Here is a 27162-nt window from a genome sequence, read left to right as displayed (position 1 = left end):
TCCGGCCGTCACCTGACCGCACAGCTTCCGGTCCGGGCCGTCACCTGACCGCTCGGCTTCCTGGCCGCCGCCGCCCGCGTCCGCCGCGTCCGCCCGCGTCGCCGGGCCCCGAGCAGCCGTTGGGGTCCGGGCCGAGGCCCGCCCGTGTGGAAGCCGCCGCCATGCTGGCGCTCATCTCCCGCCTGCTGGACTGGTTCCGCTCGCTCTTCTGGAAGGAGGAGATGGAGCTGACGCTGGTGGGGCTGCAGTACTCGGGCAAGACCACCTTCGTCAATGTCATCGCGGTGAGCGGCCGGCCGTGGGGCGGGCGGGGAGTGGACGGCGGGTGATCGGGGCGGGCAGCGGATGGTCGGGACGGGCAGCGGGTGGTTGCGGTGGGCAGCGGATGGTCGGGGCGGGCAGCGGATGGTCGGGGCGGGCAGCGGATGGTCGAGGGGGCAGCGGATGGTTGGGCAGTGGATGGCAGGTGACCGGGGCGGGCAGCGGATGGTTCGGGGGGGCAGCGGATGGTCGGGGCGGCCAGCGGATGGTTGGGCAGTGGATGGCAGGTGACCGGGGCGGCCAGCGGATGGTCGGGGCGGCCAGCGGATGGTTGGGCAGTGGATGGCAGGTGACCGGGGCGGCCAGCGGATGGTTGCGGTGGGCAGCGAATGGTCGGGGCGGCCAGCGGACGGCAAGTGGTCGGGGCGGGCAGTGGATGGTTGGGCAGCGGACGGCAGGTGGTCCGGGCAGCCAGCGGATGGTCGGTCTGGCAGTGGACGGCAGGTGGGCGGACGGCCTGCTGGCCAGGGCTCCCCTCCCCGCTCGCCCCGTGAGGGCACGCCGGCCGTCCGACTGGTTTGGTGATTCAGACGCGGCGTGTGACTCTGGCGAGGAAGGGGCCTCCCGAGGGGCGTGCCTGTGCGTGGGGAGCGGCCAGGCCGGCTTCCCTGGGTGGGAGACCCGCCTGCCAGGCCCTGCGTCTACTGCAGGCCGGGGTCTCTGCTGTCCCCTCACGCGATCCGGTGCTCCCCACTTTGGCCTCAAAGCGAGCTAGCTGCTCGGTCGTTCCCATTAGACACAGGTTCTCTTTTGTTTGCAGTGTGACGATCCCTTGTTTTCAATGTGGCTGACACATGTGTTAAGTAGCTTGATGTAGTAATTCTGTGTTGTGCTTATAGATACAGATTAGAACACCACACAGCGTCCGCGAAACTGCATTAATTATGGGTTTCCAAGTAAAAATACTAGTTTTTTTTTTTTTTAAGATTTTTATTATTATTGGAAGGCCGGATATACAGACAGGAGGAGAGACAGAGGGGAAGATCTTCCATCCGATGTTTCACTCCCGAAGTGAGCCGCAACGGGCTGATGCGCGCCAATCCGAAGCCGGGAACCAGGAACCTCTTCCAGGTCTCCCACACGGGTGCAGTGTCCCAATGCATTGGGATGTCCTCGACTGCTTTCCCAGGCCACAAGCAGGGAGCTGGATGGGAAGTGGAGCTGCCGGGATTAGAACCGGCGCCCATATGGGATCCCGGGGCATTCAAGGCGAGGACTTTAGCCGCTAGGCCACACCGCCGGGCCCCAAAAATACTAGTTTTAAGGAAACAAAAACATACTTTACTATGGCCTTTAAGATTCTGAAAGGAAAAAATATAACTCTTAACTTGATCTGATTTCTTTAGTTTTTTTTAAAGATTTATTTTGTTATTGGAAAGTCAGATATACAGAGAGAAGGAGAGACAGGAAGATCTTCCGTCCTTTGATTCATTTTCCAAGTGGCCACAACGGCCGGTGCTGAGCCGATCTGAAGCGAGGAGCCTCTTCTGGGTCTCCCACGCGGGTGCAGGGTCCCAAGGCTTTGGGTCGTCCTCCACTGCTTTCCCAGGCCACAGACAGGGAGCTGGATGGGAGGCAGGGCAGCCTGGATTAGAACTGGCGCCCATATGGGATCCTGGAGTGTGCAAGGCGAGGACTTTAACCGCTACGCCACCATGCGGGCCTCCATCTGATTTTTTTCTTTTGTTGAACTTTATTTAGAGAGCTAGAGAATGAGGCAGAGAGAGAAGAAGAGCACACACCCATCCCTTTGTTGGTTCCCCAGTGGCTGGTTCTAGGGAAGGCTGGGAACAGTCCCTGTGTCCAGTGTGGAGCTGTGTCCAACATGGACAGAGAACTGTATCCCACGTGGACAGCTGTGGCCCACACAGAGAGCTGTGATGCATGTGGACAGCTGTGGCCCACTTGTAGGGGCATCCTGGCCGCCTCTCAGGGCTGGCTGTCAGAAGCAGCTGGACCCAGGCTCCACCCTGGGCACTTAGCTGTGGGGTGCAGGTGCCCTAACTGCTGGCCCCATGCTACCCAGTGTTCTAGGATTCTGTGTGCATGTGTGTATGTTTTCTAGGATTCTTACAGAGCCTTTTGAACTTGAGGAAAAGGGAAGTTTAAGGGTGATTTAGATTTTTTTCATAGAAGTAATGTGTCCAAAATATTAAGTTCAGCCTTGTCTTAAAAAGAAAGAAAAGCGACACAATGGCGGAAGTCTCTGCAGTGTTTGTAGGCCCAGGCAGTCTTGGAAAGCTAGCTGCATGTTCGCGTCTGCCAAGGGACTTGCCAGGTGAAAGCCCCTGGTGAAGCCAGTGTTTCTTTTCTAAGCTGTAGTGCTTTGTTTGTTTGCAGCATCGCTGTGTCTGCCTTGCTAGTTATGGAAGAGTTGCCGGCTGGTGTTGACCGGTTCAAAGCTGGTGACAGTGAACTGCCTGTCTGATTTGTTCTCCTGAAAGCGGAGGAAGCTCAGATGCAGGGCTGCTGGGTCTTGGCGTCATTCTGCTGCCACGCCCCACTGAGGCTGGTGTTTTAGGTGGAGGTGATGGATGGAGCGGCCTCTTGTCTGGGCATGCCAGCAGAGAGCACCCAGCCTTCAGTGCTCTGGTTGGTGTGCGTTGCAGCTCCCAGAGGTGCTTGAGTAAGAAGTCATGTATCATGTGCAATGTGTATTGAGCAATGCCTATTTTTAACTGGGCTTCTAGGATAGGTTATGATATGGCTGCTAGGAAATAATAGCATTTGGCAAATGCTGTAAGGTAAGTTTGATGCTCATTATAAGTGGATAAAGACCATGTAGGCATCACGATTTGTTTCATCCCACGCTATGCCTCCGAGGTGTAGGTGGCCAATCTCGGGTCTCTGTGAAAGCCCAGGTGGACTTTCCCCTTACTCTTGTTTTTCATTGTTATTGAAGTCTTCCTAAGTCACTGCTGAAGTTACTTGTTGATTGATTTCTTTTCATTTTACTTGAGAAAGCTAGAGGGGCACCTTGCACCCACTGGCTCACTCCCTGGGTGCCCGTGAGAGCCAGGGCTGTGCCGGCTGGAAGGCAGGGGCTGAGAACCCACTCCAGGTCTGTGTGGGGCAGGGGCAGAGGGTCTGTGGCTGGAGCTGTCTCCTGGGCGAGATGTGGGGTGTGGCGTCAGTGCCCATGCCAGATGCCCACCTTCTCCTAGAGTCAGTGCCTGTGCCAGACGCCCACCTCCCACTTCTGTAGGTCAGACGCAAGCCAGTCATCTTGCTGTGAATTGGGAGATCTTAATCCTTGAAAGTCTTTTTCTGTAGTTAGTTTTCTTTCTGAATTTGTGTGGATGACATTATAAATTCAGGTCCCGTCAGCGTGTTGGTTTACATTGAGAGCCATTGTGTGTGGGCCTAGTCACATGTGCACCCTTGTCAGGCTGTCCCACTCCGTAGTTCTCAGGCTCATTCTATGTGTCTGGAGTTGTGTTTTGGTCTGTTACCGAGTACTGTTTTGACTTGATTTTGTCCATTCACCTGCTGATGGGCATGTGGACAGCTTCCAGTTCTTAACAGTTACAAATAAAACTGTGACAAACAACAAAAAAATCATGTGTGCATGCACTTATTATTATAAGTGTGGGTGCAGGGCCCAAGCACTCGGGCCAGTGTCTGCTGGTAAGTGGGGCAGCTGGACTTCAGGTTGATGCCCTCGTGGCCTCCAGGCGGAAGCCTGTGTGGTACACTACAGCTCTGGCACCTGAAGACAGATTTTAGAGAAAATGGTATGTGTCAAGTTGAGATGTTTAGCATGTGTAACACTGGAGTGCTGAAGCCATGGCTACCTGGTGCTGATGTCGGCTGTGTCCGCGTGTGACTGGGTGGTGCTGATGTCCGGCTGTGTCCGCGTGTGACTGGGTGGTGCTGATGTCGGCTGTGTCCGCGTGTGACTGGGTGGTGCTGATGTCGGCTGTGTCCGTGTGTGACTGGGTGGTGCTGATGTCCGGCTGTGTCCGCGTGTGACTGGGTGGTGCTGATGTCGGCTGTGTCCGTGTGTGACTGGGTGGTGCTGATGTCGGCTGTGTCCGCGTGTGACTGGGTGGTGCTGATGTCCGGCTGTGTCCGCGTGTGACTGGGTGGTGCCCTGCCAAGGAATCCTGAGGTTTCACCCTCCCCTTCCCAGTGTGTTTTTCATGTGGACCAAGAATCTTACAGCCAAATGTTCTCATTATGAAGATGCTAGTGTGTGATAATGCATTTTAAATGACTGTCTTAGAGGATATTTCACCACTTAATGGAGGGTTAACATTTTTCAGACACTAATGGATACTCATTGAGCAGACATCCAAATGTACTTTGTGTACCATGGAATTGCTCAGTGCTACTTTTATGCTTTTATTCATATTTAGGATTTATTTATTTCTGTTGGAAAGTCAGATATACAGAGGAGGAGAGACAGAGAGGAAGATCTTCCATCGATTGATACACTCCCAGAGTGGCCACAATGGCTGTAGCTGAGCCAATCCAAAGCCAAGAGCCAGGGGCTTCTTTTAGGTCTCCCGCATGGGTGCAGAGTCCCAAGGATTTGGGCTCTCCCCGACTGCTTTTCCAGGCCACTGGCAGGGAGCTGGATGGGAAGCAGGGCCACCAAGACATAAACTGGCACCCATATGGGATCCTGATGCGTGCAAAGCAAGGATTTAGTCACAGAACCATCGCGCTAGACCTGCCTTGTGCGTTTTTCTAAGCCGTATTTATTCTCTGGGGGTGTGCTCTGTGGTGGTACCGTAATGTACGTGGCAGTTCCCTCATTGGAGACGAGTGGTTTCCAAGATGCAGCTGCATTTCCTGAGGACGTGTCCTGGGGTTGGCTTTACTGCGGCACAAGACTTGAACGTGATGCAAGTCACAAGGCCAGGTTGCTTTCCAGAACGCACGTGCCCCATGAGAGAATCTGGGCAAATGTTGCACACAGCGCTGAGCTTGAGTCCCTCTGCCAGGGCGTTCCAGGGTAGCACTGAGCGCTGTTGAGGCAGTCCAGAGGTTGTTTTTAGCTTGTCCTGTGAGATGCTGCTCTGTTTCTGGTCACTGCAATTTAAGATATTCTTAGTGTTTCTGTGGCTGCCGGAAGACATTTTTCAGTTTTCTTTTTCTCGAGCCTGGTAGGCAGATTGCGTAACCACAGATGCAGCTCTGACCTGACTGGTGGGCTGTGTGTTTCAGGATCCCACCTGTGTGCATTGCAGTTCTGACCTAACCACGGACTCGAGTGGGATGCTCCTGCTTTAGTTTTTTAATTGAGCATTGCTTAAAATAATTTTTTCTAAACAAGAGCCTGAAAAGGTTTATCTTGCAAGTCACTTTTTGAAGCTATAGCATATAACTATTTTTAAAAATTTTGAACTTGGGAATCATGTAAGAATTACTTCATGACTCTTATGCACGTTTGTTAAAAATTAAGGAAAACAGTGTTGGCCTGTTGGCTGAAGATTCAAAATCAAATGATAACAGAAGATGTTAGGTTTTGCTAAGACATGGTGAAGCCGAAGTCGAAATGTCTTAGATTTGGATCTAATGTCATCATAGTCTTTCCATTTCTATATACTACATTGATAGTCTCATTCATATCCAGAAGGAACTTTTTTCATTACAAAAATCAAAAAAGCTTTAGGATTTACTTGAAGACAGTTTCTAAGGATATGTATCTTTTAAAAACATTGTGGTCCTGGTGAAGTAGCTGTAGGTTTCAGGTCTCCAGGACTTGGCCTTCCCTCAGCTGGGTGAAGAGGTGACCCGCAGTGGCCCCGGTGGCTCAAGACTGAGATGCGTCCTGTTGGGTTCGCTTGGTAGCAGTCAGCTCGAGCCTGTCTGAGTCCTGTTGCTGGGGAGCTCCATGCTGAGCCTACGGACGTGTGGGTTTGTGTTTAGGTAACTGGAGAGTTGATGGCGCATGGGGCAGAGCTGGACACCAGGTGGCTCAGACCCTGACCCCATGCTGGTGTCACCCCGCCTTTCAGCTCAACAAATCTTAAATGAATGAACCGATTAGCGGCCGGCAGGGTGGTATAGTGGGCTAGGCCTCCTCCTGTGGTGCCAGCATCTCCTATGGGTGCCTGTTTGAGTCCTGGCAGCTCGACTTCCCATTCAGCTCCTTGCTCATGGCCTGGGAAAGCAGCAGAGGACAGCTCAAGCCCTTGCGCCCCTGTACGCACGTGGGAGAGCTGAACACAGTTTATGGCTCCTGCCTTCAGATGCGCTCAGCTTCAGCTGGTGCAACCATTTAGGAGTGAACCAGTGGGTGGGTGCCTTTTGTCTCTGTGTAATTCTGCCTTTCAAATAAAAATTTTAAAAAATCTTTTTAAAAAAATAGGTGCAGTTTTATCTTTATGGCTGCGTACCTGTGTTTGAATGGGGAAGTGTGAGCTAACATTCAGAGGGGTTCCGAGTGTCGTGGCCTTGAACTTGAGCGATGTGCTTCGTGTTGTGCGTCCCTGAAGTGGCGGTGAGCATCGCCCCGCGCTGGCGCGGAGCACTCAGTCACGTGGCCGTGCTTGTCACTGGCCACTGGTCATTATTAGCTTTTACATTCAAGTCTTGCTTAAATATACTTTAAAAATTAGTAGCTTCTGTTTTGGAGGTAAGCTATTTATTCTGTTAAATCTTGGGAGATTGTATAAATATGTGTTAATTTATTTGTTGCATCTGATAGCACAGGGAAGCTGATGGGATCAGCTGGTGGTTGCCCAGATAGTCAAGTAATTCTTGGTGGGCCTTCCTTTTAGGAGTTAAAATTAGTTCGGATATGTGAGAGCATTTCAGAAAATTTCTGGAAAAGTAGAGTTGTGATGGAATTTTATTTTAGTACACAAAATAATTTGAAATCCACGCCTAGTTTAGTAATATGCATCTGCCATGCACTTTCTAAAGTTCATTTGTTGTTCTCTTCCCCGTGCTTTTTGTCCAAGGTTTACTTACTTTGTTTGAAAGGGAGTCATGGAGCGAGAGGCGGAAAGTGGAGCGCCTGGGACCGCTGCAGCAGCCGGGCCTGGGCTAGCACCTGTGTCCTGGGACCTGTGTCCTGGCCTCCCTCGGGCCGGCAGAGGCCCAAGTGCTCTCTGGGAGCTGGGGAACAGGGTGTGGGTGTCCGCTCTGCGATAATGCTGACGCCTGCCTCCCACTACCTGCGGGTCATGGTGTAGTGTTCCTTGCAGTAGTCATTATGAACACAGTTGAAATAGTTGTCTCTTTCCTTGTCTCACTGTTGTTGCCCACTGGCAAGGCTGTGGACAAGCCCTGAACGCTCTGTTGATACGACTTATCCGCATGGTGGTAATTTTGGGTCTTGCTGCTTGAGAGGGAGTGCTGCCTTCTTGTACTTGGAGTTGACATTCTTAGGTGTGGATCGGACACACGAGGACTCCCGTCTTAGGTGCTGGTTGAGAATGCCTATGTAGACCAGGAAAGCAGCAGCTGGTCAGTGACTTTGTGAAGAGGCGGGGCTGTGGCGGCCCAGTAGGAAGGACTGTGTGACCCTTGGCATGGTGCCTGCCTACTAGAAGTGAGATAATCTGTGAAAGTATGCTTAGATTGCACGTGTCGGTTTTCCCATGTGCACTGTGGTGGTGTAACTAGCTTCAGCTCCGAGTAGGCGTGGCCTGTTGACACCCCCGCCAGGCAGTGTGCTGGGGGCCTCCAGCCCCACTTCACTGCTCACCAGGCCTTGCTGTCTCAGAGTTTATTTTGTCTGAGAATATTTTAGTGTCAACACATGGATGGTGTTTCCCGGCAGTTCTTACCAGAGGTCAGGCAGAAAAGGGAAATACCTTTTTGTCCCCCATCAGTTACGCCTTTCAACCCACCAGCTATTGGCTTCCTTATTTGGACATTGTTTGTTCAGTAGCTGACTGAGAAATAAAATTTCTAAATATTTGTTTCTTTAAAAAAATATCACCTAGTCAATCAGGACAATCACTTATTTGTGCGACACTGAAGTGGAATCAGTGCTGTTTTAAGCTGCTTTTATCCTCAAAAATGCAAGTTCACGTGCTCTTGGTGGCAGTGAGAAGACCTTGGAGTGTAGACACCAGGGGATCTTGTGTCATCCACTTGATTTGTCCACTCGGCTGGCTCATGGACACTTCAGGCTCAGTCACTTGGAAATGTAATCCAAGAGCCAGCATCTAACTGTGTCCTAAAAACATGAAATCGAGGAGCTCTTAGAGGCTTTCATCTGAGCACGGGGAGATTTTCTGCTGAGAGCTTTTGGATACTAGGGCACCATCTCTGGACCCTGCAGAATAACCGGCCCAGCAGTGGCCTGCTGTGGCATCATGGCTTTTGAGTGTCTCCTGCCATTGCTGGGTAGACCAGATGATTCCACGGGCCATATACAGCCTACTTGCTGAGCGTTTCCTACCCCTGGTTGAATGAAGGCTCCTGTGTTATTTTCCACTCTTGAGTGACTGAAATATTTGTTTAAAATTTTGCTGTTTGATTTTCTTGTGGCTTCTAAAAGTGAAAATAGTGAGCCGAACGGCTTCACTAGTAGGAGGCTTTGCATTTTCCTGTCCCATCTGTAGTAGATTATCTTTGTAAAGATTGTTTATTTATTCAGAGACAGTGACATAGAAACAGGGGAGACAGAGGGGAGAGAGGCATCTTCTGTGTGCGGTCCACTCCAGAAAAGCCTGCAGCAGCCAGGGCTGGGCCGTGAGGGGCCAGAGCCGGGCACACTGTCTTGTTTAGGGGTCCTAAGTCCTTCAGTGGTCTGCTTTTCAGTGTGGCCAGGAAGTAGATGCGTGACTTCACTCTGGCACTTCAGTATGAAAAGTGAGTGTGCCAAGCAGTGGTCCAGCGTGCTGTTCTACAGCAGCTTATCTTCCTAAGAGAGACTGGATCCTATCGGTACAGGCATTCGGCACACCAGGTGAGCTGCCCCCTGGGCTGGCCTTATCCTCCTCCCTTGTGGGACAGTCAGGCTTTTCTGCTTTAGATCCTGCTTCCTGCTACGGCACACCTGCGAGGCTGCAGGTCATGGCTTGAGGACTGGGCCCCTGCCTTCATCATGGCCCAGCCTGGCTGGCAGCGCGTTTGGGGAATGAGCCGGTAGAGCCAAGGCCCCTGCCTTTGTGTCTTCCATATGAAAATTTAAAAAAATGATTGATCTCACATCTGCAATTTCCAAAATATTTACCACCATCAAAAATTGCCTTATTTCTTTGCTTGTTGTCTTTGTTTTATTATGAATGGCTTTTTCCTGTTTAAAGATTTCTTTATTTGAAAGGGTTAGAAGGACAGAGGCTTTCCATTTGCTGGCGCACACCCTAATGGCTACAGAGGCCAGGACGGGGCCAGGCTGCAGCTGGGGGCTGGGGTTTACCTGTTCTCCCCTGGAGGTAGCAGGGGCCCTGTGCTCAGATCATCCTCTGCTTTTCCAGGCACGTGAACTGGGAGCTGAATCGAAAGGGGTTGCTGGGACTGGGAGCTGGCGTTGCAGAGGTCAGCTGAACCCTCTGTGCCACTGTCCAACCCTGGCTTTTTCCTCCTCACTGCTGTGTCTTAGCGCTAAGGACACTGCTCGGCACACGGTCAGGTCTCTGAAACCTGAATTTGTGAGTGAGCAAATGTGCAACATGTATACCCATCCCAGCTGTGTGCAGGGCTCCGTGATACGTGATTGAGAAATGTGACTCAGTTGGGGTTGTGTGCCCCAGCTTGTGACTGGCCCTGAGTGCCCGTGGACTCCCCACTCCCCTCTGAAACATGGCTGCAGTGGCCTGAGTGCCCCTGGGCTCCCTGCTCCCCTCTGAAACGTGGCTGCAGTGGCCTTAGTGCCCGTGGGCTCCCTGCTCCCCTCTGAAACGTGGCTGCAGTGGCCTTAGTGCCCGTGGGCTCCCTGCTCCCCTCTGAAACGTGGCTGCAGTGGCCTTAGTGCCCGTGGGCTCCCTGCTCCCCTCTGAAACGTGGCTGCAGTGGCCTGAGTGCCCGTGGGCTCCCTGCTCCCCTCTGAAACGTGGCTGCAGTGGCCTTAGTGCCCGTGGGCTCCCTGCTCCCCTCTGAAACGTGGCTGCATTGGCATCGGTGAGGCTGCTTGCTGACTCCTGGTGAAACCATGGCAAGAAGGCTTGTTGAGTTGGTTTGGGGACTAGAATGGAGTTCATTCATTTGACAAGTTTGCCAGGTGCTCTTAGATCTCCTCCTTCGTAGGCTGCCGTGTCGGTGGCGGGCAGGAGAGAGAAGGTGCCGAGAGAGGTAAGTAGTTGATGGCCTAAGATGTTGTGGACTGAGGCTATGTACAAGAGAAGAAGAAAAAAGCCTGAAAAAGCAGATCGATCGGCTCTTCCAAGGCCTTGCTTGGTAGTGTCTGACTGGAGTGAACTGTGACTGGTTCCTGATGGCTTAGATCAGTCACAGTGTGCAGGCCGTCCAGGCAGTGCGGTGGCTGAGGAAGAGCTGGGGAGCGGTGGGGAGGAGGGCGTGGCCTTGTTAGACTGGCAGAGTGAGCGCAGTGTAGCAGGACAGGGAAACTGAGCCATGGAAAGCCTTTCCGAGGGCTGGAGTCTGTGGCAGCTGTCCTGTCCACACAGAGCAGTTAGCAGATGGAGAGCGGGTTTGAGGGACGGGGAGCGAGCATGATCAGTGTCACAGAGGGGTGCCGAGGGAAGGCGGTGTGTGCTTTACAGAGCGACGCAGCTGAGAGCTCTGCTTCCGCCCGTTGAGTGACATGTGTGCGCAGCTGGGAAGCAGTCCCGGGCTCCCTGCAGCCATGTGATTTGTCCTGCCGGTGTTTGGTTAGCTGGGGCAACCCGCTGCACACTGCACTGGTCTTTATGGAGTGTGTACCTCCATGCTGCCAGGTTGGGGGGGTAGTTTTAGCTTGGTCGAAGAGTCAGTGATTGCCTGAGGTTTGTTGCTGTTCACAGTAGATGACTGACAGTTTAATTTGCAGTATCTCAGTTGAGCACCGGGTTCGTTTTGTTGAGCAACCTAATGTTGCTTTCTTACTTGTATACAAATAGTGACTATCATTTCTAGTAAACAAATGGCTGCCTGAGTCATCAGACTGGAGTGGAAGAGAACTTCAGGATTGTGAAGTGCAGATTTGCGATTAAGCCTGGGTTTTGCAACCTGAGTGCTTAGCTGTGTGTGTTCCCTTATGTGAGGTGAGTCATGCGGTGCTGTGGTCACCATTACTCCCTCAGAGCAGTGGACCAGCTGGTGATGGCGCATCCCTGGGGAAGGTGGGGCTCGCTGCCAGGCGCCCCTCTGATGATGGTGAGTGTGATGGATCTAGGTCGCTCCCGGGTGAGCGCTGAAGTCGGCCGCGGTCTAGGAGTCCCTGCGGTGGGACGCCCGGGCAGCATCCATGACTCAGTACTGCCTGCATGTCATGTGAAAGCAGGGTCTGGCTGCAGCTGTGCTCGTCACACTGAGCGGGCACCTGGAGAGGCGTGACCTCAGAGAGCCCGGGTGGCCGTCCAGGCAGTCCTGCACGTCTGTGCTGCCCCCCACTGATGGCACGCCCTGCTGCTGTGTAGACGCTGGTCTGCAGGGCTCTCGGCGTGAGTCATGTAGCACTTGGTGAGCACTGCACAGAGCAGTGCCGTTATGGAGCAGGCCAGGTGTGCCTGTGGGAGGCAGAGGAGATGTCAGAGAAGCAGTGCAGAGCTCTAGGGCAAAGCGCAGGTGCCTGTGCTCCAGTCGGCCTGGCTCTGGCCTTGTTGCCGGAGGCTGTGTGGCAGACCTGTTGTGCCAGGTTCTTACTGACCTTCTGCAGCCTCTGGCTGGAGACGGGGAGGCCCCAGGCTGATGCTGCCAGCTGGGGGCTGGGCAGTGACTCACCGTGCTGACTTCACTGAGAGCATTTCTTACTCTGAGATTTCACTCAAGAGTCTGAGCTTCAGGAGTCTCACTTTACCTGTCTTCTAGGGGACAGTTTCTCAGTGTTGCCTCTGGTATTTGTCTGTGCTGACTGGAACAGCTGCCCGGAAGTTGCAGTTCCAGCAAGTGGTGATGTTGATTTGCCAGGAGGTGGAACGAGGCAGAGCCAGAATAGCGTGTATAAAATGCTCGTCACCAGCTGGTGTCTTCATGGCCCAGGAGAACTTCAAGGAACAGGAATCTGCGGAGTCCCTGGGTCGGGCCTGGGGGGTGCAGGTGTGGCAGTCCATGCCCGGTGTGTGCCCGGTCCCGGAGCACTGAAGCAGGCGTCTGCTGGCTCACCTTGCTCTCGGCCTGCTTGCCTGCTGTCCGAGCTGCCTACCCCATTCAGGATAGCATCAGCTGGTGTTGCCCACCTGGCCAGCTTTTCAAGTTAGCACCTTGTTGTGAGTTCAACAGGAACTAAGTTTCTCCAAACCCCTTCGTGGATTAAATGCCAACTCCTTAGTCTTGTCCTGAGCTCTGTGAGGGAGTTGGGCTGGGTTTCCAGACTGCTTACACCTGAGCTGGGGTTACACTGGGAAGGAGCAAGCCAACCAGGGAGGCCGCTGTACATACTCAGGTCAGTGAGGTTTGTGCGGGATTCTGACCGTGCTACCTGCGGCAGTGGCACCTGCCTGAGGCCTCCCGGTGCGGGATAGTACCCCAGCATTCAGCCGGACAGAAATGGACAGTGTGGGCTGTTGGACAAGTGACTACCACCTCTTATTAAGGGCTATGTTAACTTTGGTCATCTGTGCCTGTTGGTTTATAGACTTGGGGATTGGTGTTTGTTGCATTGTGTGCCTTTTTGAACACTATGTCTATTTGTGTAACAGGTAGTGCTGGATTTGTAGAACCAGGCAGGAAACACTCTTGCCTCTTATTTTCCTGAGAGGCTGTGGGATTTGTGTTCCTCTTCCTGTGTGTTCAGTAGAATTCATCTGTGCCTTGAGATTTCTTTAAAGAAGAGTTTAAACTGCTCACTCCTTGTTTTGTGAAAAATCATTGTAGGGCCCAAGTGCTTGAAACAGCACCCCCATTTTCAGGGTGCGTTACCAGAGCTGGCACCTGGAGCAGTGCTGGGCTTGAACCAGACCCTTGATAGGATCCTGATGTGCCAGCCCCGTGCCAGCCCCGTGCCAGCCCCACCGCCGCACACTGTGACGACACTGAGCAGTCTGCTCTTGTGGACACGGATGGCTTTCCTTTTTTTTTTCTTGCAACTTTTTTTTGTTGTTGTTTTTTGATACAATTTAGTTGGCACTGGACTCTTCCCTGGTCTTGAAACTTTTTTGACCTGTGGATTACTTAGCCAAGCTTTTGGTTATTTCCAGATACTTTTGCATGAATGTTTTTAGTTTAGCCCCATTGTGGAGGGAGAATATACATTTTTCCCTCTTAAATTTGACTGATTTGAAAGGCAGAGCTCCAATCGACAGGGAGGGAGGCAGAGAGACAGATTGTCTGCTGGTTCACTTGCTGACTGAGGTTGGTGCTATGGCCTTGCTGATGCCGGAAGCCCAGAGCTCAGGTCAGGTCTCCCTCCAGGGTGCAGGAGCCAGGCCCTGGGGACACGTGCCGCTGTCTCCCAGGTGCATTGGAGCAGTCGGGACACTAACTGACAGCCTCATAGGATGCCTGCGTCTTGAGCATCATGTTAACTTGCTGTGCCAGACCTGAAAGTAAACTTGCTATGACCCAACTCTGTATGACTGTATCTAACAGCCACAGTTTATGGCCCAGGATGTGATTTATTTTGTCAGTGTTCGATCTGTACTTGGCTGTGTATTCTGTTTATAAGTGAAGGGTTCTGTAACTGTCAGCTGCAGTTAGTGGGGTTCAGGTCCACATCTGCTGGTGTTCTCGTCACTCTGTAATCGATGTGATAAAAGTTCTGACGTCTCAGGGTAGATGTGGATTTGTTAATTTTGGCTCCGCTTGTTTTTTGTCTGGTGTTATTTTATTTTAAGATTAATTTATTTTGCTTGAAATTCAGAGGCATTGAGAAAGAGGGAGAGACAGAGAGAGATCTTTCATCTGCTGGTTCCCTCCTCAGATGGCCACAATGGCCAGGGTTGGACTGGTTTGAGGCCTGAAGCTTCTTGTAGGTCTCCCTGTGGGTGCAGGGGCACAAGGCTGTGGGCTGTCCTCTGTTGCCTTCCTAGACCATTACCAGGAGCAGCGGGGGCTCATGTGGGATGCTGGCAGTGTGGGTAGCTTAGTCGCAAGATTTTATTTACTTTTATTGGGAAGGCAGATATACGGAGAAGAAGAGACAGGGAAAGGTCTTTCCATTGGTTCAGTCCCTAAGTGGACGCAGTGGCCAGAGCTGAACTGATCTGAAGCCAGGAGCTTCTTTGGGTCTCCCACATGATTGCAGGGTCCCAAGGCTTTGGGCCGCACTCGACTGCTTTCACCGGCCACAGGCAGGGAGCTGGATGGCAAGTGGGGCAGCTGGAACACAAACTGGCACCCATATGGTATCCCAGGTGTGCAAGGCAAGGTTTTAGCCGCTAGGCTGTTGTGTTAGGCCCTCTCTCTTTGCTCTTAAAGAGGGTTTCTTGTGAATGTTTGACAGTCTTCCAGTGAGTGCTTGCTTACACCATTTCAGTGTTGTTGATGTTGAGTATGAAGGTAACATAGTTCAAACAGAATTGGAAGATATTTCTTTTCACAATGGGGGAAACAATCAAAAAACTATAAGCAGAGCTGGGTCAAGCTAAAGAAAGTGTTAGAAATAAGAGGTACTATTTAAAGGCCAAATATAAGAGTGATAAGAGTTCCAGGACGTGTAGAAAGAGAATCTGGGTTTAAAAATGTATTTAATGAAATAATAAGGGAAGATTTCCCTAATCTGCATAAAGAATTGGGAAACAACATCCAGGAGGGGCACAGAACTCCCAACAGGGTTGACCAAAAGTGATCTTCACCACAACACATGATAATAAAGCTCTCTTCAATCGAACATAAGGAAAAGATCCTTAAATGTGCATGTGAAAAAAAAAATCAACTGACATATAAAGGAATGCCAATTAAATTCACAGGAGACCTCTCCAAGAATTCGCCTCTTCCAGACCTGCCCTACAAATGATACTTAAAGATGTTCTTTTGGAACCACAGGCTTCCTGGACTGGTGCCGGAGTCCTGTGACCTCGGTCACAATCAAGATGTTGTATGATTTCTCTATTGAGCCTAATTGCTCACAACTCCCCCCACCCCCGCCCAAAGCCAGGGAGCACTTGTTGCAGGGTCGGGAGGGGAGATGTGCTCTAAAGCCACACCCTGCTGCCCACTCAAGCCTCGCCTCAGCTGGTGCCTTTGGTTCCCTTCTTGCAAGGAATGGCTTCTATTCTGTTGCTTTACTAATGCGTAGTGAGGCCTAAGTGTCCTGTTCCATCATCACGCTTGGTGCAGTGCTGAGGAAGACGAGGGCTGATGGCCGCGATGGGATTGAGAGCTTCTGAGCTTTTCTGTCTTTGCAAAGCAGTTTGATAACCAAAACCTTAAATACATTTCTTAGAGAACAAAACTGAAGAGTTCATTCAAGCAGGAGTTTCCCCGCTCGGTTCCCAGGTTGATTGTGGTGGCTTGAACTACTGTGGAGGAGGGAGGTTTCCTTGCCTGCGGTGTTAGTAGGTCACCCTCTGTATGTTCCTTTCAAAGAGCAGTTGTGAGGTGTCACCCGTTTCCAGTGACCCTGGAAGGCAGGAGGCTCTCCTGTGTCCTCACCAACCGCAGCCTCTGCCGTCCTCCCCCTGGCCAGCTCAGTGTCCGCCCGGCCTGGGCTCTTAGGGCACTTTCAGCAAGGTGTTGTTTCACGAATGAAACAAACCAGCAAGTAATCTTCCATCTCCTGGACTTGCAGGCTCGCTTTGTGCCTGAGCTCTCTGGTGGTAGGTAGGAGTTGGTGCGGGAACCTGGAGGCTGGGGTCTGCTTTTGCCTTGGCCTTGGGACACTCCTGTGTTTGGGGTGGAGGACGGCCCTCCCCGCTGTGGTGGGTGAGTGAAGCAGAAGCCGTCGAGGTAAGAGCTGGCAGGTTCTAACGCAGCTCTCTGCCTGCACGCTTTCCTAGAGGTCGGATGACGGGGAGTGGTTGTCAGGTGCCAGGTTGGTGCTGAGAGCCCCTGCCTGTGAAAACACTGCCCTCTGTTTTATTTTATAAACTTATTGTGAGGATTAGACGAGTTGATATTGGTTACCATCAGTATTTATTGGCATTATGATGTGGGGGAGGTTAACGCCTCCTGTTGTGCAGGCCTGGCTGTCTCACTGCCAGTGTCGCTCCTGCTCATTTGCCTGGACAGCAGCACAGGCTGGCCTGAATGCAGGCTGGCCCTGCACCCATGTGGATGACCTGGAAGAAGCTCCTGGGTTCTGACTTCTGCCAGGTTCAGCTCTGGCCTTGGCAGCCATTTGGGAGGAGGAGAGGGTCACCAGTGAACGGAGCTTGTACCTAAATGTTTTGACATCAGCTGCTTTGTGGTGTAAAAACACCGATTTCCTAATACTGTACGGTCAGTGGGACGTTGCCTAAGGCTGGCCTCTTCAGAGAGGAAGGGCTGCCCAGGGCCTGTGAGGATGGTGGAGGCTGCAGCCAGCACTGAGCTGGTAGCTGGGCAGGAAAGATGCTTGCACGCCCATCTCCGATGTCAGGGCGCCAAGTAAACAGCTCAGGTGCTTGTGGAAGGTCAGGTTTGGTGTATCCATTTTCTCTGTGCCCGTCAGCACCACCTGTCTGCAAAACTTCTTAATCTTCCACAATTCCAGACAAACCCCAAGCTCACGAAGCCCTCATTTTCTGATGTCCTTTCTTCCGGCCTCCAGCCTCCACCGTTTGGGGAGACTAAAGGAAGTTCATGGGAAAAGTGCGTCATGAGACCTCTGCGTGGATCTCAAACTTTTTGGCACAAGTAAAACTCCTAGTTCTGTGTTCTGTGGAGTTCTGAAGTACCCTCAGAATCTCTGCCTTCATGAGTTGTACTTCAGAGAATGGAATTGTTAAGTGTTTGTCTTTTAGGGGGTTGTGACTGGCTAATTTCATTTAGTGTTTGTCTTTGAAATGTGTCAGAAGCTGAGTCATTTCCATTTTGTGCTCTCACCGTGGTTTGTTGAGCAGTGTGTGGGCGCTTGTTGCCTCTGGCGTTGGACTGTTGTCCGGAAGAGGAATGGCTGGATCAGATGGCAGTTTGCCTTTCGGGGCCTGAGGAGCTGTTGGTTTTCATGGCACCTGTATAACTTTCCTCTTGCCAGCAGTGCTGGAGGTCCGGGTTTCTGTGCACCCTGGCCAAGGCTGGCCCTCACCTGATCTTCCATGGCCTGCAACCTGTGTGGCTGTTCCCGTGTCCCCGCCTCGCCTTTCCCAGTGACGGTGCTGTCGAACACCTTTCATGTACTTCCATCCATTGGACTTCTCTTGTGACTAGTTTGATGTATTTCCTTTTGATATCCTTAGTAGATTTTTGCAAATACGTTGTATATGTGAAATATTTAGGAATTATGTATAATTAAGCGAAAGTGGTGATTTGAATTTGTTGACATTAAAAAAAAATCAACCTGGGTTCCACTGGATTTGGGGTAAGACAGAACTAGAGGGAGTTAGTCGGCGCAGTTAGAGATGAGCACTGTGGGCAGTGGGCGAAGGGTGTGTGGGCCCGAGGTCCCGGCAGGCAGTGCCCCACGGCTAGGCTCTGTTGGGAAGTTCACCTTGGGCTGTGGACCCAGCGTGTAAGCCACTTCCCTGAGAAGCTAGCAGTGACAGAGTAAACACTCACCCAGGCACAGTCGTGGTGGGCGGCGTGCTGACGTGCGTGGGAGGCCTGGGAGGCTCTGACATCCCGGAGGGCTGTCGGGTCACACACGGGGCCGGCCCCCGGCCAGGCCTGCGCCCTCCAAGGCCTGCTCGGGTACTGAGCACAGTGGGACTCCACACAGAGGCCGTAGGACATGCATTCCTGGTCGGCTGTATACGACAATACCTGTTGTGAGGTGCCTGGTACACGGGCTTCGGGAGGCCTGGGCCCAGGCCAGAGCTGTGGGTGTCACTGCCGGCCAGTGGAGACAGAGTGGACTTTTATATTGATGATCGCTTACCCACTTGGAAGAGGATAGAGTCAGTTCCAGGTGGGTGAACATTTGACACTGGAAAGGTCATACTTATGACCAAATAGTACATTTTGGTCTGATCATATCAAGGTGAGAAGCCAAAAAAGGAACAAAATGGGTGACAAAAGCAATATTTTGTTAAGGGTTGTTAAAAGACAAATGTGGAAAAGCCGTTCAACATTGAATTTTGAGTTATTGTTAAATAATATAAATGTTGTAAATAGAAAATTGGTTTACTTTTGATGTTTTAAACTATTTAACTGTTTAACTGTTTAAACGTATCTTTGAAATAATAGAGTATGATTTGGTATGAGCAGAATCCTGTCTCAGAAGTGAGGGCCGTGAGGACCGCACTGACGAACACGAGTGCCAGGGCACTGGAGCTGCTGGGAGGCTGAGCCGGTGGGTCGATTCCCTCCTAACTGGCATCTCTGTTTGCTTCAGTCAGGTCAGTTCAGTGAAGACATGATCCCCACGGTGGGATTCAACATGCGGAAAGTCACCAAGGGCAACGTCACCATCAAGGTACGTGAGGGCCTGTGTCCTGTCCTGCTGCAAGGGTTCACTGCAACTGGTGCTTTGCTTCCATCTCCTTCCTGGAGTATTTTGCCTTTTGTCAATAGTGTCCTGTAAGGTCCTCGCCTTGAACATGCCAGGATCCCGTATGGGCGCCAGTTCTAATCCCGGCAGCCCCCCTCCCATCCAGCTCTCTGCTTGTGGCCTGGGAAAGCAGTCAACGACGGCCCAAAGCCTTGGGACCCTGCACTTGTGTGGGAGAGCCCGAAGAGGCTCCTGGCTCCTGGTTTCAGATCGGTGCTGCTTTGGCCACTTGGGGAGTGAATCAACAAACAGAAGATCTTCCTCTCCTTCTCTCATTCTCTGTAAATCTGTCTTTCCAGTAAAAATAAATAAGTTGGGCCATCCTCTGCTGCTTTGCCAAGCCATTAGCAGGGATGGGAAGTGGAGCAGCCAGGACTTGAACCAGTGCCCATATGGGATGGCATGGCCCCAAAGATTACGCCTTTGCCTGGGACACGCACATCCCGTATTTGAATGCCTGGGATTGAGGTGCACCTCTGCTGGTAAGCTCATGCTTGGGTTGCTGCCCTCCACGTTGGTGACCTGAGCACAGAATGCCAGCTGCTATCTGAGCTGGCCCAGCCTCAGCTTCAGTTTTGGGCACTGGGAGGGTGAACCAGGGAAAGGAAGGCCTTCCCCACCCTCCTTTCATGTTCACGCTGTCTCTGACATACACAGACAGGTCTGTCTGTCTGTCTTTCATTTATTTTTTAAATATAGGCTGAAGGTATAATGTTGTTGAACATCATTTTTAAATGATGAATTTGGCCTTAATCACGGGCAGTGTTTTCGCTTTAGTTATTTCTTATTTATTTGGATCAAATCATTGGGGAGCATTTATGTCTGTGGCCGGGACCCTGTCGCAGTCACTCTAGTGATGCCCGGTGTGGCACGTGACTCCTCATGCCTGCCCCGTGTGTCGCGGCTGCTCTGAAACCCTCTAGGCTTAGCCCTTTATTTTGCCAAAGGCCCAGACGTGGCACCCACACAGTAGATACAGCAGCAAATTCCTGAATAAAAATGGAGTTTTTGGAAGGCAGGGCTGGAGACAAAGACAGGTGTTCCATCTGTCAGCCGTGTCCTCGGGGCGCCACAGGCAGGGCTGGCCGGGCCACAGCCAGGAGTGTCTCCCGGGAGTACCCGGCGCACGCCCGAACACGTGGGCCGTCCTCTGCTGCTTTGCCAGGCCCATCAGAGGAAGCTCGATGGGCAGTAGAGCAGCTGGGACATGAACTGGCACCCAGAAATGAGATTTGTCCGCTATGCCACAGTACCAGCCCTGCAGTAAAATTGTGCAGGGGAAACATCTGTGTAGGAATGTTGGCTCTTTTATTTATACAATTTAGAAAGATTGGACATTGGTGTAGTAAATATTATAGATTCTGCTTTCTCTTTTGGCGTCCAAATCTGAATACTGTGTGATTCTATAAATCAGTTTTTATTTATTTATTAAGATTTAATTAATTAATTAATTAAAAATATGGAACGCTTCACAAATTTGCGTGTCATCATTGCGCAGGGGCCATGCTAGTCTCTGTATCGTTCCGGTTTTAGTGTATGTGCTGCCGAAGTGAGCAGAGTTAGAGACAGAAGTGTCCTGTGCTTGCTGGTTCACTCCCCAGATGGCTGTTGTGGCTACAGCTGGACAAGTCTGAAGCTGTGTGCCGGAAGCTTCTTTCCGGTCCTTCACTTGGGTGCAGGCGTCCAAGGCCTCGAGCCATCCTGCATTGCTTTCCCAGGCCACAAGCAGGGAGCTATAAAATGGAGTACCCAAAACATAGATGTCACCCATTTGGGATGCCAACACTGCAGGTGGAAGAGGAGTGTGCCGCGCCAGTGTCTGGCCCCTGTAGGTTTTAAAGGCATAATTTTTTTTTTCAAAGAATCCAGTCTTTTCTCACTGCTGTATTCTTTTTAATTTTTGTAAGATTTATTTATGTTTTTATTGGAAAAGCACATTTACAAAGAGAAGGAGAAACAGAGAGATCTTCTTTCCCACTGGTTCACTCACCAAATGGCTGCAACGGCCGGAGCTGAGCCAATCTGAAACCAGGAGCCAGGAGCTTCTTCCAGGTCTCCCATGCAGGTGCAGGGTCCCAAGGCCTTGAGCCACTCTCGACTGCTTTCCCAGGCTACAGGCAGGGAGCTAGAAGGAAAGTGGGGCTGCCAGGACACAGACTGGTGGCCATATGGGATCCTGGTGCAAGGCAAGGACTTTAGCTGCTAGGCTATGGCGCTGGGCCTGTCCTGGGTATAATCTTAAGGACAAGTACTTTTGGTATTATAAACATTGGTTAACAAATGCGAGAGTCCTGCTCATGGACCAAATCTTCACTGCTCAGCAGCTTTAGACTTCGAGGAAACGTGCTAGAAAGGACTTGGGTTTTAGGAAACCCCCCTCCCCCAGAAATTCTCAGACGACACTTGAATAAGTGTGTGTGGGAGAAGTGCATCGGCTGTGCCACTGAACTGGCTGTGGCTGCCGGTCCCTTCCGTGACGTGTCTGGATGCCCGTTGAACAGCTGTCCTTGTCTTGCTTCGCAGATCTGGGACATCGGAGGACAGCCCCGGTTCCGGAGCATGTGGGAACGCTACTGCAGAGGAGTCAACGCCATCGTGTGAGCTGGCTTGTTGGTGAAGTCTGCTTAGAGAGGGGTCACTCCCGGGCCTTGCACGGGTCCATTGGTCCCTCGGGCATGCAGCTCTTCCCTGCAGACCTCTCAGTGCAGCTGCAGGAGCTGGCAACGACGCAGTAAGCCCTTGAATGAGTTCTGGCTTTATCTGTGCGGCTGAGAGCTAGCAGACAGAGCTGCCGCTGGGCAGTCTAGCTGGGCAGTGTCGGCCTCCCGGGGCAGTCTAGCTCAGTTCACGAGTGCTGCGCTTCCTTACCAGCCAGGCCACTTGAGGCAGCTGGACGTGTGCGGTCCAGCCGCCCTGTGCGCCCTGCTGAGCACCTGCTTGTTGTTACAGTTACATGATAGACGCTGCGGACCGTGAGAAGATCGAGGCCTCCCGGAACGAGCTCCATAATCTTCTAGACAAACCACAGCTACAAGGAATCCCAGTAAGGATCTCGCATGGTCACTGCAGGCTTGGGCAGGGCCTCGGTGCGGCGGGCCCTCGGGTGGGCCGTGGGCACCACGTCTGCACCTGCTTCTGGTGCGGTGTGCATGGGGTTGGGATCTTTTAAGTCTGAACACTTTCGGGGGAAAAATGTGATTTCTTTGGGGTCCGTCCTGGTGTTTGGGTGAATCCGGAGATGTGGTTCTGCAGATAAGGAGGGCTGGTCTGCACTAACATGTTCTATATGCCATACTGTCTTTGAACTAGTAAGCCAATGTGTTGGACTGTGCCATAGGTGGGGTGCCAGCCTGGCATCATGGTGAGGAACTGAATAGATACTCCAGTGAAAGGGGCATGGGCCAGTGGGGAGAAAAAGAGGTCACAGAGGAGTCCGAGTGCACGGCTGTGAACTCTGCAAGCAAGGAGCTATGCAGAAGCAGCACCGAGGGTTCTGGAGTCTGGAGCTGTGGAGGGGCTGGCAGGCCCATGGCCGCCCGCTGGCCGGAGAGGCTGGCAGGCCCCGTGGCTGCCCGCTGGCCGGAGAGGCTGGCAGACCCCTGTGGCTGCCCGCTGGCCGGAGAGGCTGGCAGGCCCCTGTGGCTGCCCACTGGCCAGAGAGGCTGGCAGACCCCTTGGCTGCCCGCTGGCCGGAGAGGCTGGCAGACCCCTGTGGCTGCCCTCTGGCCAGAGGAGCTGGCAGGCCCCGTGGCTGCCCACTGGCTGGAGAGGCTGGCAGAGCTGTGGCTTCCTGCTGGCTGAAGGGTCAGGCTGGTGTAGGAGGAGACAGGGTCTAAACGGGAGCTCTGCTTGCCGTTCAAGGACGGCTGGGGTGCAGGGACAGTGAGGAAGCCGTTTTATTTCTCCTGGCAAAGTATAGCACTTTGAATTAGGATGTGATAGTGGACAGGATAGGGAAATGAGAAGGATCCAAAAGGGACTGCGGAGCAGAGCCCCCAGACTGGCTGATGGGGTGTGTGTGTGTGTGTGTGTGTCTGTCTGTGTGTATGCACACACAGTGGTGCCTGGTCCTGCCTTGAGCAGCTGGAGGGAGTGGCAAGCTCTCCTTGGAGCTCAGGATTGCCAGAGGGGCTGAGTGCTGAAGAAGCCAGCTGCTACTATGCTCAGTGACCATGCAGCCTGCTGAGGCTCCTGGGGTCCTCCTACACACAGTTGGGCCTCTTAAGGACCTGTGGCCATTGGGTTTAAGTTTATCCTGTCTATTTTCAGTCTTGTCACAGTTGCAAAGGGTTGAAAGCTGGTTTAAGTAGAAAGGAATTCACTGAAGCAGCACTGAATCTCTGGGAAGGCTCCACATAATCAGGCTTAGAAAGCAGGCTGGTGTGGGAGAACCAGACATGTGCCCCACCGGCCCCCGGGCACAGCAGCTGAGCTGGGAGCTGAGCTGGATGCTGGTCCTGCAGTGTCTCCGTGCGCCCTGTGTCCTTGCTCTCGTGTGCTGCTTGTTCTGCGTTCCAGTACAGTGTGTGTGCTCTGCTGGAAAAGGAGGCTGGGACAGAGAGCACAGGAGAAGCCAGCAAGCCACAGCATGGACAGCTGATCCCAAATGACTGCTGAACAGTTAGGAATAGCTGGGGAGAGGACATAAGGTGGATAGCAGAGTCTGGGTAGGGAAGCCCGGCCGAGCAAGGGTGCTGGGATTCGCCTCTTGCTTGCCAGCACCTTAGGTTCTGTGTGGAGTTGAAGTGACAGTCCAGGTGCTTAGGTGGCACTGGACTCCTATAAGTGTATGAAGTGGCCAGTGTGAGCAGATGGTATGGGTTAGAGTCAAGGATTCGCATGTGGTTGTGGGGTTGTTGGGAAGCTGAGTGTACTCACATGGTGTTATGTGGAGTAGAAAAGCTGTTGTAGGTAGGAAGGTGGGGCGGTGCCTGCATGCGCCCAGGTCAGCATTGGTGCCCACAGGTGTGTCTCCTGGAGCAGTCTCCCTGAGGCCCACACCACCCTGTCTCATCAGTGAGGTGCTAGGGGGCGGACTTGAGGCAGGGAGGGACTTGCATGTTGGTGTGACTAGTGGCTAATGTGTGAAAAATGGTTGCCCTGCCTTGGTTGTTTAAAATCTATCCGCATTATGGAAACAGTTTATTAAGAAATAACAGCATGCAGAACATAAACTTGACTGATGTGAAATAACAATTGTCAGCCACCTTCTCCATTGAGGGCGTCCACCTGGAGGGCATTATGTGAACATGAGGCAGGATAATTCAACAGGTGCCTGAGTGTGGCACATGCCAGGTGGGATGGTTCACCAGGCACTTGAGTGTGGCACATGCCAGAGCGCACCTGGATGCTGGTGTCTTCAGCCACCAGTCGGGGTGGTGTGCCTCGGTGACACTGTGTGCATGAACACTCACTGTTTGTTTCTTCCTTTTTAAAGGTGCTAGTACTTGGAAACAAGAGGGATCTTCCCAACGCTTTGGATGAGAAACAGCTCATCGAAAAAATGTACGTCTTGAGAATGAGGGGTGCTGTTGGGGGCTGAGAGCCCTCTGTCCTGCGGAGTGAGCATTGCACGTTGTTTAGCTGTGATCAGAGCCTTGTTTCTGGTGAATAAACTTGGTTTCCCTAGTCGCAGTGAGACAAGACAGCAGGTCGGATGAAGTGGCCGTGTTAGTTGTCCCGGCTGTTTGAAGCACATGCTTACTTTGTCACTTCTGCTGCTTGCAGGAATCTGTCTGCTATCCAGGATAGAGAAATCTGCTGCTATTCAATCTCCTGCAAAGAAAAGGATAATATAGGTAAGGAGTGGCTTGCCCTGGACCTGGTGCTGCTGCCGTCCGTTGGCTCTGTCTCTGTGGGAGTGACTCCTCTTGTGGGCCCAGGGAAGAAAGCGTGGCCATCCTTCCTTTCCTTTGAGCACAGGCCAGCACCCTGAAGCTCCTCTACAAATAAGCAAAAGCTGTGAAGTGGTTGGCATAAGCATCTATTGCTGGTGCTTTAAAATAAAAAATACCATTTTTGCATGAGTCGTCTTCAGGTGTTCTGAACACTGAACGGTGTGTTGGCACTTCATTGAAAGTACAGGCCATCGAATCTACTTACTGCCAGTTCATTTCTTAGAACTGCAATCAGAAAGTCCCGCCAAATTGGCGACTTACACAGCAGGGACCTCCCCTCCCTGGCTCGGGAGGCTGGCTGAGTGGCCGGGTCCCTGTGCAGTGTGTGGGGTGTCCAGTAACTGCCTAGAGATCCCACTGCCATCCCCTGGGTTGCACAGCCCCCAGGATGAGCTCATGCTAAGTAGTCCGTTTTCCAAGCAGTCGCATTCTGAGGGCTACTAGGGAGATGCTCTTCAGGGCAGTGTAGGATTAGATGTGTAACCCAGCATTGGGTTGAAGACCTGTGAGAGCGCTGCTTTCCATGCCTGCGGTTGGTCTGGTTGTCCTAGGGAGGTGGGGGTGCTGGCACCTGGTGGTGAAGTCCTGGGATGCCACTCACCACGGCAGCAGAGGACTTGCCTGGGGGGCAGCGATGGGGTGGCAGGTGCAGGACCCGCCCCGCCTGGGCCACTGTCAGTAGGACTTTGTGCTGCTTAGTAGACCTGTGCGTTTTCCTTGCCTCCTGGAAAAGAAAACCCCTGGACACTTGGGCGGGCAGCGGGGGAGAGCAGGTGGGCACCTCCGTCGGCATCGGGGGCTGACCCTCACAGTGGCTGCGTGCTGTGGTGGTGACCGGCCTTGGGACTCTAGAACTCTCGGTGGACTGAAGGTTACCCGTCAAGGCAGCTGACCCACCGAGCAGACTGAGAACGGGTAGCTCTCAGTGAGCATGCCCATTTGTTTGGAGCGGGGAATGCGCTGCCAGTCACGTGAATGAATAAACGTCCTAGGTGGTCAGGTCCCTGTGCTGTCCTTGTTCGGCTTTAGTGGCAAGTCTGTGAATATACTAAGTTCATCCAAGAAGCATTTTGCTGCACACTGAAATATACTTGCAGCTTCATGGTGTGGCCAAGAGTGCCTTGCTGCCCATACCGAGTGGCCTCAGAACACCGGGCGGGGCAGCCCAGCCTTGCCTGGGTCACCTGCATCATTGCCATGCTGTCTCTGTGTATTTCACCCCCATAATACCGTTTCCTTTTCTCCCTGAATCTAGATATCACACTTCAGTGGCTTATTCAACACTCAAAGTCGAGGAGAAGCTGAAGTGTCTCCGGGAGTCTTCATCCTTCTTGGCTGTCACCCTAGAATTACTGTCCGTTCCTCTGAAGTCCTTCCCAGAATACGGCCCTTCCTGAACCCGAGAAATTGCCTTTTTCAGAGTTTGTTCCTCACGCGCACTGCTGAAGATGCATCTCCCTAACCCTTCATCCAGAACCCGCTAGAGTTGTCATGATAAAGTCAGCACACACGGGCCTCTTGCACGTCCCAAGACAACGTGTAGAGCTCCTTTCTCTGTTCTTTTTTTAGAAAGAAAAAAACCACAGCCACACTGTCAGCTATCTCAAATCAAGTGAACTGCATATTTCGGCTCTGGTCTTCGAGGGCCAGATTTTGTATTGGTTTATCAGTTACTGACTGATGTTTCCCTGTGGAACCCGGTAGCCTAGTGGTGGCCCTGACTCAAGGCAGCGTGCAGTCTCCGGTGCTACCCGGAGTTTAGGGAACCTTGCGGCCTGCCTCCCAGGGCTGTGGGAACAGTGCCCGCCTCCCTCACCGTGCGTGTGGCGTGTGGAGCCGCAGCTGCACCCCCGTGCAGCAGGGCAGCCGGCCGAGGGTGCGTCCTCACAGCTCTGCCTTTGCCGGGGGCGCAGCAGCAGGTGGCGCAGGCTGCCTGGTGTCTGTCCACTCCACTCCTTGGTTTCCCCTGGTTCACTCACTTTAAAGGGGATGGGAATTGGAGATTTTCTCAAGAGCTTTCCTGAATCTAGAGCATTCAGCCAATATAATAAAACCTGTTACGAATGTCAGACTCGGTTCACACACCCGTTTGTTCTGTCTGTCTCCAGTCACTGGGCCAGTGCCGCTGCATGACACTCTAATTATAATCTCTTGGCTTTTTATATCTGGTCATGAAGTTGACTTTCGGCACAAAAGATATTTAACCACAAGTTCTTTTCTCTTACCAATATAAGGTTTGGCACTCTTTGTCCAGTGCCACCAGACATCTTGACCAGTGTGACAACTCTAGAGCTGCCTGCTTCCCTGTGCACTGCTGCGCAACATCTGCTGGCTGGTTAGTAATCCCACCGAGGGCCGGCAGCTGCTGCA

The 27162-nt window shown here is 52.4% G+C and overlaps 1 protein-coding gene and 1 non-coding gene across 2 annotated transcripts; one reads left to right on the top strand and one right to left on the bottom strand.

Annotated features, from left to right (window-relative positions):
- Positions 1–26617, top strand: ARL8B (ADP ribosylation factor like GTPase 8B). Its single transcript, XM_058678640.1, has 7 exons — positions 1–284; positions 18740–18820; positions 21419–21492; positions 21845–21938; positions 24333–24400; positions 24623–24693; positions 26048–26617. The coding sequence occupies exons 1-7, from the start codon at positions 162–164 to the stop codon at positions 26095–26097; spliced, it is 561 nt and encodes a 186-aa protein (XP_058534623.1). The 5' UTR covers positions 1–161; the 3' UTR covers positions 26098–26617.
- LOC118760338 (U6 spliceosomal RNA) lies at positions 20349–20452 on the bottom strand. Its single transcript, XR_004996726.2, has one exon. It is a non-coding gene; the product is annotated as a U6 spliceosomal RNA (small nuclear RNA).
- Positions 26618–27162: the final 545 nt, after the last annotated feature.

The sequence above is a fragment of the Ochotona princeps genome, chromosome 21 (genome assembly GCF_030435755.1).
Source record: "Ochotona princeps isolate mOchPri1 chromosome 21, mOchPri1.hap1, whole genome shotgun sequence".
Lineage (NCBI taxonomy): Eukaryota > Metazoa > Chordata > Mammalia > Lagomorpha > Ochotonidae > Ochotona > Ochotona princeps.
The sequence above is the reverse complement of the archived record's forward strand: the minus strand, read 5'-3'. Positions and strand labels throughout refer to the sequence as shown.

Excerpts from the sequence above, each read along its gene's own strand:
- ARL8B (XM_058678640.1), top strand. The coding sequence starts at position 162 with ATGCTGGCGCTCATCTCCCGCCTGCTGGACTGGTTCCGCTCGCTCTTC. Across the intron at positions 21,939-24,332 it reads CACAGCTACAAGGAATCCCA|GTGCTAGTACTTGGAAACAA; the intron begins GTAAGGATCTCG and ends TCCTTTTTAAAG. Across the intron at positions 24,694-26,047 it reads CAAAGAAAAGGATAATATAG|ATATCACACTTCAGTGGCTT; the intron begins GTAAGGAGTGGC and ends CCCTGAATCTAG.